General features: G+C 47.3%; 1 protein-coding gene across 1 annotated transcript in view; it reads left to right on the plus strand.

The window, feature by feature from the left end:
- The window catches only part of LOC144120335 (uncharacterized), a 210745-nt gene that overhangs the window by 107328 nt on the left and 86113 nt on the right, over positions 1 to 17304 (plus strand). Inside the window, exons 7-8 of the mRNA XM_077652708.1 lie at positions 1173 to 1271; positions 2415 to 2529. Of these exons, the coding sequence (XP_077508834.1) occupies positions 1173 to 1271; positions 2415 to 2529 (214 nt within the window). The remainder of the gene's footprint in view (positions 1 to 1172; positions 1272 to 2414; positions 2530 to 17304) is intronic.

Consider the following 17304-nt stretch of genomic DNA (forward strand, 5'->3'; position numbering starts at 1 on the left):
GGCTAGTTGGTGATCATACATAATAAAAACATTTTTGCGCCTAAACAACACACACAAGAAAGACGACGACACCACGGGCGCTCACTTCAACTGTTTAATGAGGGTGAAAGCACTCGACATATATAGCCCTCCAACACCCCGCGCGTGCGCACGCCTACAAAGCAACATGGAAGTAAAAAGTATTAGAGTAAGCTCGATGGAAACTTCAGCTCAGCCTCGTAAAGGAAAACCGATGTGTCAAAAGCACAGTTCGGACCCGCTTTCTTGATGTAGAAGGCTTCCAATGTTTCACGCGATATCTGGTGTCTGCCTCGCTGGTGGTGTCGTCGCATTTCTTGTGTGTGTTGTTTTGGCGCAAAAATCTTTTTAGTATTTACGCTTTTGCCTAAGTAAACATGGTCGCTGCCCGCGCAGGGAACCTTCTACACGAGACCTGAAAATTTTTATTTTTAGTTTGTTTTCTACGTTCACCAGCTCGTGCCGTAGCTTGTGGGCAACGTGCACGTCGAACGAACGCGGGACTCGTTCCAGCGCTTCACGCATGCCAGATACATATGCCGGAGAAAAAGCTTGGCTTATGACGGAGCAATTGCGCGGCGCCTTTCAACAAAACTGCCTTTTACTCAGTGTCGTTGAGGGAGTAAAAGGAAAGGGAAGAAACTGTTGAAATCATTGTGCAGGCTGTCGTCGAAATTCAGTACTAGTAACTGAGAGTTATCCCCGGGCTTTTGTTGATAACGGCCAACCTTACTGTACACAACAGTAACACGAGGATAAGGCCTATGTCTAGATAGAACTGAAATGAACCGCCCTTTTCCTACCATTAAAATTGATCCAAAGCTCTCAAATAAACACTCCTGGGTCCTGCTGGTTGCCATGAGGAAATATATGATAAATCTACAGTGTGACAGGTAAAAAGATGTGTGAATCTACCGCGGCATTTTCTGCGGAGAATATTATGCTTCGACACGAACACAGTCATTCATGTTTCAACGTTTACGTTGCTACGGTTTCAAAGCGTTGGTACTTTTACCGTTAGAAATTTTGAAGTGTTGGACAGGTGTAGCTACACATCCACAAAAACTGCCTCGAATTCAGCATGCCCGTTAACATTCTTCGAAGTGATTCGACACGGCAGCAAGGCTATATTCTTCGCGAATGTTTCTCTTCAGAAAGTGGTCAACTACCTGCCGGCGCCCTACGACACCAGATGCACTGACTACGCCCAGAGGCCCAAGTTTCCCCATTACCCGACTATGTACACAAAAGAGGTGGGTGCTCGCATTCATTGGAGCGGTTATTATAAAGGGAACAAAGAAGCGTACCGGGCAGGCATTAATTGCGGCGAGATGTTCATGTGCACACGATGCTTAGAGCCGCGATGGAGCTCCGACCCCTGTACTGGTAAATTCAGTATAAAAGGGAACACGTGAGCCACCCTGATCCAATGATTACTCCATAAGTATGAGTGCAAAGCACCCTTTTCCTTTCACCGGAACAATTTTCCTTGGAAGGGGAGGGGGGGGGGGGGGGGGGGTAATGTGCATGACGCACTTGAAACATTAGCGAGAAGTAACCAAAGAATTCATTATTGCGCGCGAATTGTTTCCTTTCACAATGATCCTACCTGCACGTGCCCTTCCTTAGTCCCAGAAATGGCTCAAGTTTCGGGCGCATTTTTGTGCTATTGTACGCAGTGGTCACTTTTAAAAAGCTTTATCTCTACTTATGCCGCAAACAGTTTTCAAGAGAGTGAATGGTAGGTGGTACTTTATTTAAATGAGGGCAGTTCTTGTGGAGTCTCAATAAGCACGCAGAGCTCACATCAGCAAGGTGCTGGCATGGTCGAGAACAAAAAAAAACTGCGCGAGCGGGACAGGCAGAGATAAATAGACAGGACGAGGGCAGACTTTAAAAAAGTTGTCTAAAAAAAAACAACCGTATTCACGTTAAATCAAAATGCATACTTCAAAATCTACCCTGGAATCTTCTAGGGCCGAGCCGATAAATTCCGCCTTTTTGTCAAATGAACGAGTCTAAATTTTTTTTGATGCCACGCTGCGGATTCCACGACTTTAATTGTTTCTGTCACAAGCACTCGCCGTGCTGTTTTTCGTCCTGTCGCGGCGGCACTGTCTCGTCGAGAGTCGGAGATGATAGCGGCGACAAAACTAGGAAAAGAAGTCTAGGGGGATTCGTGGCGAAGTGCGGCCTGCATTTTGTTATGCACTACAGTGAGCTGGTGCAAGAATGTTGCTATGCTGGCGCTGCTGCTACATTATTCCCAACACGGTGATATCTACTCAGAATCACAGATTGAGAGTGCTTCGTAATAGCATCGGACGTTGGTCAACTCAAAAGAGTAATCTCTTAGACATCACTGTTACTCGATGGGCGCGGTGGTTGCTTTGCAGCTCTGCTTCGAAGAGTGCAAAGCAAGGGTGATACAAAAGTACTGCAAGTGCCTGCTTCAAGACTACGCTTTCCGCCACCGAATGAACGACACAGCGTGCTCTAGAGAGCGGACAGGTGAGGCTAGCGTCACGGTTCGAGAGCGATCGAACAGTGCTGTTTCCGCGCCTTTTCGCTTCATAACATTTCTCTTTTGATGAGCCAGATGATTATTAGTTTACGACTGTGATGCTTGCGATCCTTCTACTTCATGCAAAGGTGAAGCTATATCGGCCGGCGTTTGCTCAAGTCCTCCTGAGGGCGCCATGCATGTTGATGGGTTGCCTTCCACGTGATTTCTGTTAGCAGTAACCCCAATCGTTCGTGTTATTTCCAGTTCTTTAACTGTTTTATATATTTATTTTGTGGCCTACAAGACCGCGTAAAGGAAAATTATACAGAGAAATATGTGCGAAGTGGCGTTTCTGGATTGCGTGGACAAAACACTTTTTTAAGATGCTTCCCACTGCAGACACTACCTCCGCTTGAAATGGTAGTTTCATATAAAGTGAGACTAAACAAGCTGTAGTATTCGGCGTGCTTTAAGGGTTCGCGCGTTCGAAGCTAGCAAGTGAAGTGCACAAAGGTTTTTTGCTTTCAGCATTTGAAATAGGGATGCAATCGCTGTGAAACCCTCGCGCAGTCAATTGTTTTTGCGCAACACAGCGTCGCAGGGGCACGGTGTCCAGGCGTCACCTATGGGCGCGACGCATTTGTAACGCAGAAAAGTTTGCGGCAGCGAACCCTCAAATGCCGCTAATGGTAATAGATGCGCTGCATTCCTTCGCGGCGTACAAGACATGTAGAGGCGCTGTGAGAAGCAGAGGAAATCTGACTGCTCCCGCAGACGACTTCATCACCCGATGCTTCCACCCCCCCCCCCCCCCCTCTCAACGGGGGTATTTTGCTATGCCAGACGGTTGAACGTCATAGCGATTTTATTCGGTCTTGCTTTCCAAAGGCTGAAGGCAGCATGAAGAAAAGCGGGACTGTGGTCGAAACATCGATTGCCAAAAAATGTTTCTACAAGCAACGTATGTAAACCTTGTTGCATAGTTGAGGAGGAGCCAGGTACGTTAGTTTTTGTGAGGGGTTAGACGTAGCCCGAAGCGGCAAAGGGTCGCGTGGGAAGACGCGACTACAGCAAATCTGACGGCACATACATCAGCCCCCACATCGCAGTGCTAACTAAAGGTAAATAAAAGTCTTTTCTCTTGCGGTAAACACAAGCTGGCATATGGATATGCGGGTGACGCCACAGAACGAGAGAGAGAAGAACGTGCATTACAGGGGTCCGCACTCTCTTTTTGCTGATGGAAAACTTTAAGCTCTACGCAGGCCATGTGCAAATGATACGGACAGTTTAAGCATGATAAAAATGATGCTTAAACTGTCGCACTTTCCATACTGACGTTAGCTTAGCACATTGAGGACAAAAGGGAAGAGAAAAGAGGTGCTCGTTATGACGTACATGACGGAAGCCAACAGCGATCGAAACCAAGGAGCATAGGTGATTTTTTTTTCCATTTGTAGTGTTGATTACTTGGAAATTATGTGTTCATATTTTATGGCTTTAAGACAATTGGTGAGAAAGCAGAAGAAAAAACAGCCACATGCCACGCCAGCTGGCCACCTGTCAGCATGTCAAACCCGTTTCACCTTTTTGTGCAGATATTTCTGCTAGCCACGACAGCCAAGTCCAGCGCATCACAGGATATGATGCGCTTAGTCAACACTGCGCCTAGCCCCGACGGAGACTGCGCACAAGATTGGCCGCTCTTCCAAGACCACTGGGCATCACTGCGTCCAGCCCCATCAACATCGGCAGCGAAGGATATAAAAAGCCCGCCCCATCCGAAGATCTTCAGTGGGCACGCCAGCTGGCCACCTGTCAGCATGTCAAACCCGTTTCACCTTTTTGTGCAGATATTTCTGCTAGCCACGACAGCCAAGTCCAGCGCATCACAGGATATGATACGCTTTGTCAACGCTGCGCCTAGCCCCGACGGAGACTGCGCACAAGATTGGCCGCTCTTCCAAGACCACTGGGCATCATTGCGTCCAGCCCCATCAACATCGGCAGCGAAGGATATAAAAGGCCCACCCCATCCGAAGATCTTCAGTGGGCACGCCAGCTGGCCACCTGTCAGCATGTCAAACCCGTTTCACCTTTTTGTGCAGGTTAGTTGTCAAACTTCTTCTGTTAGGACCAGTAATCGTTGTTTCATCCAGCTGACGTGCCCCCACAGTGTTCTTGTGATGTTTTGCAAAATTCCAAATATGTTCTCCTTGCTCATGCTATGTGGTGACATAGAATCCAACCCTGGGCCTACGACAGAAGAAATGCTGATTGAAATACTTGAGCGCCAAAAGAACATTCAGAAAAGGCTCAATGAAATTGAGGCAAAACTAGAAAAAGTCGAAGCCACATCTTCAGCTATAACCGAAGTTGGTACAAGGGTTTCTGGCCTTGAAAGTTTTCATTATCTCCAGAGCAAGCTTATCGACTTGGAAAACCGTTCCAGACGAAATAATGTTCTTGTTTTCGGCATTGCTGAGGTGGCTGAGGAGACACCTGAAGACCTTACCTCGCGCGTAGTTGAGGGCGTGTTCAAAAAGAAGATAGGCATAACGGTGTCATCAACTGAGCGGATACATCGCATCGGTCGAATACAGCCGGACAAACCCCGACCTATAATCCTAAAGCTTATTGATCATCGCGAGAAGTTGCGCATTATGCAGAATTGTTTTGTGTTAAAAGACAGTGGTATCTCGATTTCTGAAGATTTCTCGGCAGCGACGCGTCAGAAGAGGAAGAAACTATGGGACAGAACGTCGGAAATTAGGAAAACTGGAAGGAAAGTTAGATTGGTGTATGATAAGATAAAGGTTGACGGTGAGCTGTTTGAATGGGAGGACACTGCAAATATAAGAATCCCGTTGGTAAACGCCCAGACCCCGGTAAGAAATCACCGACATAATGAACTAATAGTGACCCCCCCTTACATTTTCAGTTCTTGAACCTGAACGCTCGGAGCGTACTAAATAAATTGGATGATCTAGAAAGCATAACAATAGCACACAAACCACATATTTTAATTATAACAGAAACTTGGTTACACCCTGAGGTCGGCGATTTCGAAATAACACCACCAGGATACCGCATACTCCGTAAAGACAGAAGTTCTAGGGGTGGCGGAGTTGCAATAATGTTTAAAGAATCATTGCAAGTAGTTAGGTTGCCTGACATACCTGAAATTGAGTGCGTTGTTGCTAAGATTTGTTTAAGGGAACTGAACCTTATCATAGGAGCATTTTATAGGCCTCCTAACTCCGATAATATCTTCTTCGAAAAACTTAATGATTTCCTTTCTGAGTGCAAAAACATCTCACCCACATCTTAATCGGCGGCGATTTTAATATTCCGGCCATTGACTGGGAAAGCGAATTTCCTGAACCTCTGTCCAAATCAGCAGAGCCCTTCGTTGACATAATTCTTTTCCATAGTTTAACCCAGCTTGTAAAGCAGCCGACACGCATTCAGAACGACTCAGCGTCCATTTTAGATTTATTTCTTTTATCCGATGGACTACTTCGTCGTGGTCCAGAACTGCACATCGTGGAAGGCATATCAGACCACAAGATGATATGCTTAGCCTTCAAACTAAACATTGTTCTTAACTACAGGAAGCATAAACGTGCTTTTCCAAAATTTTCACGTGCCGATGACGTTGGCATTCTGGATGCGTTGGACGCCTCCTTTTCTAACTTCCTCTCTCTTTCCGGGACATGTCGGGTGGACCGCTTTAAGAGTTTGGTGTTAAAGTGTATAAGTGATTTCGTACCATGTACTCAAAAAATTGTACATAACACAAATCCCTGGATGTCCAAAGAGATTGTGCGCTTAAAGCGGAAAACAAAAAGACTTAGAAAACAAATCAGGAAGTCTCCCTCTCCTTCTAATATGCTCAAGCTTTCAGACATGCACCTTCAGCTGAAGGGATGCATAAGAAAATCAAAATATAATTATCATCATGTAACCATGAAAACTTTCCTTGTCTCATCCCCTGCCAAGTTCTGGCGGAATTTTAAAACCAGAAAAGACCAATTCTGTAGTATGTGTATCGACGGTGCGACTGTGACTGACAAGTCCCATATTGCGAACGCATTCAACAAATTTATCTGTTCCATATTTACATTTGATGACGGCAAAAGACCATATTTTGCATGCCTTGGTAACTCCGCTATGAGTGATGTATCCCTATCAGAACAAGGCGTCTTATCGCTTTTACTGAACATCGATACAAAAAAAGGCACACGGAACTGACGGGATCCCAAACGCCTTCCTGTACAGGTACGCAGAGTGGTGCTCCAAATACTTAGGGATATTAAGCAGCGCTTCCAGTTGACTGGAAGTGTGCGAAAATTACACCCATACCGAAAGCGGAAAACAAATCACTTCAAGCATCCTATAGACCAATTTCTCTATTGAGCACAAGCGCTAAAATAATGGGACATATTATTTTCAAACACATATCTTCTTTCCTGGAGGAGCACAACTTAGTCGATACCCGACAGCACGGCTTCCGCAGGGGCGTATCTACGGTCACGCAACTTATAGAGGCAGTGCATGATTTTGCAGCAGCAGTCGATAAACAAAGCAAGATCGATATTATTTTTTTAGATTTTGAAAAAGCTTTCGACTGCGTGTCCCACCCAAAGCTGCTATTAAAACTGCGAACCATACTCAAGAACGACACATTGCTTGCATGGATAGCAGCTTATCTCTCCTGTAGAGGCCAATGTGAGGGAATTGATGGAGTGTGCTCGAGCTATATGTTTGTCCAGTCGGGTGCTCCACAGACAGTGATCTGTTCTTGGGCCCCTTTTCTTCCTAGTTTTTATTAATGATATTGTTAGTGTAGTACCCGTGAAAATAAAACTTTTTGCTGATGATTGTATTATTTATCAAGAAATTAAAAACTCGAATGACGAATCTCAACTAAATTTTTCGCTAGCTCAAATAGAAAACTGGTGCTCAACGTGGCAAATGAAAATCAACAGGAAGAAAACGGTAACAATGACAGTAACACGCAAAAGAAAACCCGTCCTATTTCCCCATTCCGTCAATTGACACCCTTTATCTTCCGTTAAAAGCTGTAAATACTTAGGTGTAATCCTCACCTCAGATCTCAGATGGAATGAACATGTTTCATACATTACAAACAATGCTATGCAGAAACTAGGTTACATGAGAAGAACCCTGCGCAATTCTACACAAGAGATAAAACTCCTTGCCTTCAAAACTTTTATCAGACCCGTTCTTGAATACGCTTTTGTAGTCTGGGATCCGTGCACTCAATTAAATATTGCCAAACTCGAAAGCACTCAAAAAAAGGCAGCTCGATTCATCTATAGCTCATATAGTTGGCATGCCTCAGCAACTGCACTTGTGGAAAAAGCTAATTTAGAACCATTACAATAGCGACGGTATTTTGAACGAATGAAAAACATGCATCTACTCTACAATAGTAAGCTAGGTATAGATAGTAGCATTTAAATCGAACATGTTATACGGCGATGTACACGATCAAACCATTCCAAAAAATTAAAAGAATATATGTGCCGAACAGATACCTTTCAAAATTCCTTTTTTGCCGAGAACCGTCCGTCAGTGGAACGCTTTGCCTTGTGACGCTGTGGAATGCCCGACTGTCGAATCTTTCTTATCAAAATTGAAGTGCATAAGTTAACTCAACCTAAGCGTTTTTGGTTCCCGCTATTGATATTGCTTTGTGGTTGTGATTATTGTCATTGCTGATGGATCAGCGTATGTCTACCGTTAGTGTTTATTTACTAAAGCGTGCTATTGATGCCAGTGTTCTTGTGTTATGTGCCAGTGTTGTTTCTATATGCCTGAACAGCGCGAGCTTGTACAAAGCATTTTTCTTTCTTATTTTTTTCTTTTTTCTTTTCTTCTCAGTGTTAATCTGCTCAAGCAGGCGGATGACACCACTGTTATCATTATCATATCTTGTAGCGCTTTTTTGTACTTTCTTCACCATGTATGCTCACTCCTGCCAAAGGCCTTCTGCGAAGGCTGGCTGTACCTCTGAAATAAATAAACCCACTACCTCCGAATTTCGCTTCCGGTGCTCTACCAACTAAGGTGTACGGCGACGACTTTTCCCGCTTCAGAAAGTCCGTTTTTGACGTCACATCCCGCTCGATGTAATTAATGCGTCATGTATGCCAATACAATAACGTAGCGTGAAGAGATAGGATAGCGTCTCCGTACACGGTCGATGTTTTATCGTGGGTTATTGCAAAACACAATTTGAACAGACCGCACTAAGTGCCACGAGAACTTTCCTTTTCTAATATACATCACAACACGGTCGCAGTGATATGAGAAGCGGAGGAGCCGCCGCGATCGCGGTGGCTCAGAACGTCACAACACTTGCAACACAGTCCTAAGAGATGTGAGGAGGGGCCATATTTTAGAAATATTGTCTTCGTTTTCACTTCGTCTAAAATTGACATCAACGGGTCGCCAGCAAGCGGGAGCTAACGTCTAATCACAGAGGCGGTCGGTCTAATGTGGGCCTTCCTGCCAGCCACTCCGATAGACCCACTCCGACTGAGTCACGCGTACCGCGCTCCGCCAGTTTGTCGCACAGTTACAGCGCAGTTTCTTTGCGGAGACTGGATTAGTGGCGGTAAAGCTCGTCTGACTCGCCAAGTGCGCCAACGTGGTCCGCGAATCATCGGCGTCGGCGCGTATTCGCCACTGATACATACATGGGAGTTACGTCAGCGCGTTAGTGAAGTGTTTATGTCGCCGGTGGCCGCATTACAGCGGAGCTGTATACCTCTACCACCCTAGGAAATTTTCGTGTCTTCGTCGTGGTCGGCAAAAAACGCCAGGCTAAAAAATGAGTGCAAATTGCACAAGAGCATAGAAATCGCATATCACACTGGTCTTGGAGCAGTCGTAATATAAAGATGAAGTAAAAAATCTGTCTCTCTATCAAACACACGCACGCACACACGCACACACGCAGAGGAAGTAAAAATAAAACAGGTGGCGCGCGTGAGGAGCACAGTTCATATGACGGCAGACCATCTTTTGGTATTTACGTAGAATAATCTTTGTAGACTACTTACAAAACAGCAAAACGATAACAGGACCGTACTATTCGACACTCCTCGAGCAACTGAAAAAAGAATTGCGCAGGAAACGACCAGGGTTAGCCCGGAAAAATGTCCTCTTTCACGGAGACAATGCTCCACCCCACAGATCTTTTGTTGCAATGGCCAGATTCCACGAGTTAGATTTCGAGGTCGCGCCTCATCCGGCCTATTCTCCGGATTTGGCCCCATGCGAATTTTTTCCTTTTTCCAAACCCTAATAATTGCCTGAGTGGAAAGAAATTTTCTTCGGATGAAGAGGGTATCTCAGTGGTGCATGAGTACTTCAAGGGCCTCGCACCATCCTTTTTTTATGAGGTAAGGAAAAAATTAGAGCAGCGCTGAAAGAAGTATGTGTAACTGGCAGGTGACTATGTTAAAAAATAAAATATCGTTTTCAGCGAACTTGCTATCTTTAATTTCTTCTCACCAGACTTATCAAATGACATTGAAAGCGTTCGGTTGCACTCCTCGAGAAATTTAGGGTGCGAGGCAATCCAGAGTTGAAGCGACCGCTCGAGAGTTGCGGCTCATGATGCGTCGGACCTCATGAACAACGATCCGGTGGTGTGTGTCATACATGTGAATCTGCTCTTCGGCACCATCATAAACATATTGAAGGACAATATCGTCTCCCCTTTCAAGCCGCACTACGTGGTGGACTTCAAGTGAGTCGAATTTCATCACAGAGGCAGCCCGCACGTCCGAGTGACGTCGCAATGGGTAGTTGGGTTTAGTTTTCTTGCTTGGCTGTCCAACCACCCTCACAGCTTGTATTGGAGCCGCAATTTTTCTGTAAGGAACCACTATCCGTTTTCCATTTCGGAACCATTTGGCCCCTGGCATTTCTCACTGCTGTTCGGTGATGGAGCTGAGGGTTTTAAGGGTCCGTGGGAAGCGATCGGACCATTGCCTCATTGGCGACCAGACATCAGCACTCGCTGTGATGTGGAGCCAATGGCGAGCCGGTGCGTGCGTGGAGGGGCGAAGGCTAACGTTAACACGGGGGACCACGAAATTGTGATTTCAATGATTGGCCGCTTGCTGGTTTCTTCTGATAATCCGTCACACTGACGTCACTCCAAATAAAAGGGAAAATTAAAAATTCAGGTGGGGGCACTTGACCTAAAGTGCGGTGAGGCGAGAGCCTTTAGGGTGGTGTTGTTGCTTGTGTCACTTATGTGTGGTTAAGATGTTGATTAAGTACACAATTGTTTGTGAATCTTAAATTCTGGAGACACTGGAGGGCTATCGGGAAGCATCCGTCTGATCCGACGCCTTTCCGCAAACACTTTCCAGCGTCCTTACGCTAGACATATTAGCGTGGGCAGAAAAGAAGAAAAATAATGTTGCCCAGTCCGCACGCTAGACAACGTGACAAGGAGCGTAGCCGTAAGCAGGCTCGGCTGCGGAATGGAATGATGGTGGTTCGAATACCGCCGTGCACAAGGGTTTTTTCTCTTATCGAGTTGACGTCATTTCACTGACATCTATAGTGCGATTTCACTGACCGACGGACGTACAACGATGACCCATTAAAGGCTTTCGCCCTAATAATGAGCCCTAATAGAACACGGGCTCGGAAGTGTCTTCTCTCACGGCGCATGCCACATGGGAACAGCGACCAAGGTAATGTAGAAAAACTTCTTGCTGGGCGAGTTAATGCATAGCTTTCTTGGGATCCCGTTGCGCACACGCCATCCCAAGAAAGCGACCAATATACAGGACCAACTGAAATGGAAACTAAATGAACCGTTACAAAATGCTCCCCAGACCTCGTTTCCAGGCGCTAATCATCGTGCGGGACAAAGGAGCTTTCAGCTCGAACCCCAGTCGCTACAAATAATCCATTCGAGACTGACATATGCGGCGTAGGAAGGAAAAGCGCACAAACGGTTTAACGTAAGATTTCGTAGCATTCGTAGTTGCGTAATAGGAACGAGAGCTCCTATGAAAGCACGCTGTATTCGTGGAATAGGGACGAACTCCGGCAGATGCAGCCGTTTATAGATCCCTCCCGTTTTTCCTGCTATCGAATCCGCTCCACTCTCTAGATTTCTTTCGTGGTGCGAATAGTTCGTAAGGCTGCTCGGCAACCGCCGCTACGCAGCGGACAGCGCTTCTAGTCGGTATTTATGCGCATGAACAACACCCATCGGATTGTATCCAGCAGAAACCGGGTGGTCGGCAGTGCTGGATACTTCGAGAGTCATCAGCCCCGGTAGTATCGTAGTTTCATTCCGACCCGAATTCACATCTCTTAAATTGTGTCTGCCTTAGATAATACAAACAGCCTCATTATTCAAGACTTTGCTTATTACCTTTTCGCCCCTATCGCTCGACTCGGGCGACTCGGGCTATGAGAGACGCCGCAGTGAAGGCCTCCGGAAATTTCTACCACCTGGGGATCTTTAACGTGCACTGACATCGGACAGCACACGGGCGCCTTAGCGTTTTTCCTCCATAAAAACGCAGCCGCCGCGGTCGGGTTCGAACCCGGAAAACACCAAGAAAAATACGCACTCAACACGTGTACAACACTACAAAATAAAGGAAAGTGTTTACCAGGTACTGTGCCTGCCAGGTGAAGCGGGGATACCTTGCAGACAGGGCGGACGCGGGTGGTTGTAGTGCGACGCTTCGCTGGCGCTGCGCCGAACGAAGCGACGTAAGGGAGCCAGGGTGTATTATAAGCGGAGAGGAACACAGCGAGACGCCGGTGGACTCCCGTCAGCAGCCCGAAGAATTTGTCAACAGCAGAAAGAACAAGCGTAGCCGAAACCCGTTGACGGTGGGCCGAAAAGCAAGAGGCTTAAAGAGGGCTATTTAAGAGTGCCTTACGGCAGTACGTACCATTGGTCCATCGACTGCCACCTCCACATTTGCAAGGGACGCAGTAGGCTTGCGTATATAGGTGATCCAAGGGAGGTCCACGGCAGCACGGACCCAACGTCCGACGGCTGCCATCTCCACGCTTGAATTACCCAATCTCCGCTGAGCTGTCTCTCTTCACACCTCGGCTTTCTGACACGTCAGCTCTCCGCTCCTCGTGCTCGCCACGCTCTTTGTCGCCGTCGCCTCGCACACACCCTTCGCACGCGCACACGCGCAACGCTGGGCTGGCACGCGCAGCGCTCCGCTGTCTGACGCACCACTGTCGGCGCACCGCGTTCACAACTCCTCCGAGGATCTTTTTTGCACCTCACGTACGCCCCCCCCCCCTTTTTCGATAAAGTTTTTTCCATATAGAAAAAACTGCTGTTGGTGCACACAACACTAATGTTCACGTGGTAAACGGACAAGTTAGACGCCGCTGAAGTCACCGAAGGCACTTTACACCGTTACACATGGAGGCACATAGTGACGCACCCAGAGAGAATATGGGGCCAAGCATTATACATATTCATACGGCAAGAAGATAAAATATAGAAACCTTACAAATCATTGGACACACACTTTGCCCAAGAATGTTCAATAAAGGTTAAAATTTACACACTGAAAAACTCATAACTGTAAAACTAAGAGAATTAAAAACAACTCTTAGACACTGCTAGACTACATTTGCACAGGTAACCATTGCAAACACACGGAATAGTAACATTGGGCATTACCGTCAGGTAATTTATAAACCAGTCATGCAATATTTTCTGATCCTGTCGACATTTTCGATTACGATAAAGGAAGACGCCTGCATGGTCTTTTGGGATGCACGCTCTTCGTACTGTTTAAGCATATTGATGTGGAAGATCCTCTTAGTGTGGCCCAGGTCGATCCAATAATCTACGTAGTTCTTTTGGCCAACAACCACGAATGGACCTCTTCACAGCATCAGGAGTTTATTGTGGCTACTCGGCAAAAGAATGAGGCCACAATCACTAACCTTTAACTGCCGCTTCTTTCTGCTCTTCTCACAGTACCTCCTCTGAAACTGTTGGGCATGCAACAAATTTTGGTATGCCGCTCTCACAGTTTGCTCGAGACGTTCTCTTAGATCGAGAACGTAACCATGGGTCGTCTTCGCGTCTTCTTCCAGCTCTTTCCTGGTCCAGAGCGCTCTGACGGCTACGAGGAGTACTCGCACGTAACGTTCAAATGTCAACTCAAATGGAGAAAACCCCCGACTCGCCTGCGGCACCTCTCTGTATGCGAACAGAAGCGGAGCGATATAATGATTCCATGTTTTGGCTGCTCCTGACAGAGCTTCCGCAGGATCTGCTCGAGTGTGCTGTTAAATTTCTTCACCATCCCATTGCACATTGGACGGCAAGCGGTCATGCTGAGATGTTTTACCGCCAAGAGAACATTGAGCTCTCTCATCATTTCGGAAGTGAAACAGGAGCCCTGGTCACAAAGGATCTCTCTCGGGAAACTTATTTGGGAGAACACCTCCACCAAACCTTCTGCCACGGTAGCTGAATCTATCTTTGGTAGAGCCACGGCGTTTGGATACCACGTGGCAAAATCGACAAGAGCGAGAATATATCTATTCCCTCTCACCGATGTGGACGACAGCGGACCGACAATATCGACAGCGACCCGATCAAATGGAGTGTCACTAAGAGGCATGCGTCCCAACGAAGCCCTCCCTACTTTGCCTTTCGGGCACGTCTTTTGGAAAGTGAGCCCACGACCTGACATACCTCTTAATGTCCTCCTCCACTCCCAGCCAGTGCAATTCTTCCAGAACTCGAACTGTGGTGTTCTTAATGCCCTGACGCCCCGCCAACGGGCTTTCGTGGGCAAGGCTTTACACCTGTGATCTACAAGACTTTGGAAGTACTACCCTTCGAACCTCTCTGCCGGAAGCGGGATGATAGAGGCGGTACAGTAAACCCTTTTCAACAGAATACGAGTGCGAAGTGCCCTGCTTGCCATGGAATACCTTTCCTACTTCACCCAACACGCCTTCAATGACTCATTGTCTCTTTGCTCTGCTTCCAACATATCCTTCGTGAACGTCCTTGCACCAACGCTTAAAGCTGTATTTTCTCTCCTTCGTCTGGAAACTTCCTTTCCAACCAACACCACTTTTGGGCCCTCGCCATCTCCATTTTCACTGGCGACCTCGTCATTGACTATGTCAGGACTTAATTTAGCAACGCCCTCCGATTTATTCCAATTAATATCTGGATTTGAGGGCTCACGGGCCTCTGCTATATTTGCAATTATGACATCGTATAATGGTGTCTCCATGCACTTTACAAGGGCCGTGCCAGTGAAATAAGTGGAAGCGATATAGACTTCTGCCACGGGAACTTCAAGACTACTGCCATCAACCAGGAACACCGTAGATCTCGAACCGGTGAGAGCTGATTCAGGAACTAGGGCTCTCTGCACCGCCAGTGTATTGCTCCCCGTGTCCCGTAAAACACGTACGGGTAGGCCTCGGAGCTCTTCCTCTAGTGCAGGCATGTGTTGTGCGTCTGCAGGCTTTTTTAGGACATGTCCGACCAGCACCTTATCCTCAGCTCGTTCAAGCCTGTTTGCTGTTGTGGACGCCGTTTCAGGCGCAACACACTCTGGCGGAACACAACAGGACGATTGCTTCTGGTTTTCTTGCATTCTTGAGCAACAAATTACATCATGCCCTGTTTATCGAGAGTAAACGCAATAAAGCTGTTTCGGCTTAGAGCGATAGTCGACAGCCTTGTGTCCGTGTCGGTTACGAATGAGGAACCTTCCTGACTATCTATTTGATGGAACATCCTTTCTCGCGGGATGCCCACCTCGAACCATTCTTTGAACGAAGACAAGTTTCTTTGCCGCTGGGCCTCCAGAAAGTTGTCTGCTGCCTCAGCCATTTTGTCCAGCGTCGTACTTTTGCGAAACCTTTCGCGGTAACCCTATGCTGTGAATCGAAAATGTTGGAACAGGGCTAGTTTTGCTTTATCATAGTCCATTGAATCTGTGGGAGACAAACGACCGAACACACGGAGAGCCTCTCCAGTCAGATATACTGAGTGTGGTGGCCCATCTTTTCTTGGGCCAGCTGTGCCCTTCCGCGATACGCTCCAAACGTTTGTGGTATGCATCCAAGCCATCCCTGCGATCATTGAAAGGCGGGATCAACTTGTTGTGGGCTAACCGCTACTGAGGGCCCCGGTGCGGGTTCTCGATTACCCCCACCAGCTTCTGCGAGCCTTAATTGAAGATGCAATGTACGCTCTTCAGCCTCTGGTAGCGCCTTTGCATGCTCGCGTTCGGATTCTAGCGCCTTTTCACGCACATGGTGTGCGTTCCTTCTCTTGCTCGGCAGCCACCCACGTGCGCATCTCGGCGTCATTGAACCCCAACTCTTTCCCTAACTCAACTAGCTCTTTTAGCATGCTCATCGTTTTCTTATTCTTCAAAAATCGCTCAGTTTAAGTTAAACGGCTTCGTCCTGTCGCGCGGACGTCAATTGTCGCGAATTGGTAGCGCGTCCCCGACTTTCCGAAGGGAAATGCTATCGCGTGCAGGTTCGAACAAAAGAAGAGAACAACGAGATCAAACTGAACAAAACGAAGTCGTATTTATACTTTAAGGGAAAAGAGCCAATTAGAAAAGAAAACACCAAGAAAAACACACACTCAACACGCGTACAGCACTACAAAACAAAGGAAAGTGTTGACCAGGTACTGAGCGTCCCAGGTGAAGCGGGGATACCGTGATGACAGCGATGACACGTGTGGTTGTAGTGCCACGCTTCGCTGGCGCTGCACCGAACGAAGCGACGGAATGGAGCCAGGAGGTATTATGAGCGGAGAGGAACAGAGGAAGATGCCGGTGGACTCCCGTCAGCAGCCTGAAGAACTTGGAAGCAGCAGAAAGAACAAGCGTAGCAGAGACTCGTCGACGATGGCCCGAAAAGCCAGAGGCATAAAGCAGGCTATCCAAGGTTGCCTTTATGCAGCACGGAGCCTCAATACATCGGATGACAGCTCCACGCTTGCAAGGAACGCATGAAGCTTGCGTCGGCGATCCAAGGGAGGTCACGGCAGCACGGACCCAACGTCCGACGGCTGCCACCTCCACGCTTGATTGACACGATCTCCGCTCCGCTGTCTTCCTTAACACTTCGGGTTTCTGACACGTCAGTTCTCCGCTCCTCGTGCTCGCCACGCTCTTCGTCGCCGTCGCCTGGCACACACCCTTCGCACGCGCACACGCGCAACGTTGGGCTGGCACCCGCAATGCTCCGCTGTCCGGCGCACCACTGGACGCACCACGTTCACAAATCCTCCGAGGATCTTTTGTGCACCGCACACACTTAAGGGCCGGCTGCTTTAAAATTAGAGAGATTGGTGCATTTATCTTGTCTAAATACTTCATAATGTTAGAGAAAGGTTATTATATCGTTTATCTGTGGTATAACAGAAACGTTAGAAAAAAATGATATCAAGAACATTAAATGAAGGTTTGACCAAAACAAAAATGTTGCAATTTTTCGGCGCCACCCGGCGAGCCTCGTCAGAATCTAAGGCGACACGGGTTCCAAGCCGGAGCCGAGAAGCGCTCAGTTGCGGCAGCGTTTTGCGCCGAAATGCCATCATCAGAAGGCTGCCCCAGCACTTCTCTGGGGCATAAGAAGCGAAGGAAAGAACGTATTAATATGGCGTAGTTGGTGCTGGTTCACACGGAACAACCGCACTGCTTCAACGTACAAGATTATTGTCACAGACA

The sequence above is a fragment of the Amblyomma americanum genome, chromosome 2 (genome assembly GCF_052857255.1).
Source record: "Amblyomma americanum isolate KBUSLIRL-KWMA chromosome 2, ASM5285725v1, whole genome shotgun sequence".
In the NCBI taxonomy this organism is placed as follows: domain Eukaryota; kingdom Metazoa; phylum Arthropoda; class Arachnida; order Ixodida; family Ixodidae; genus Amblyomma; species Amblyomma americanum.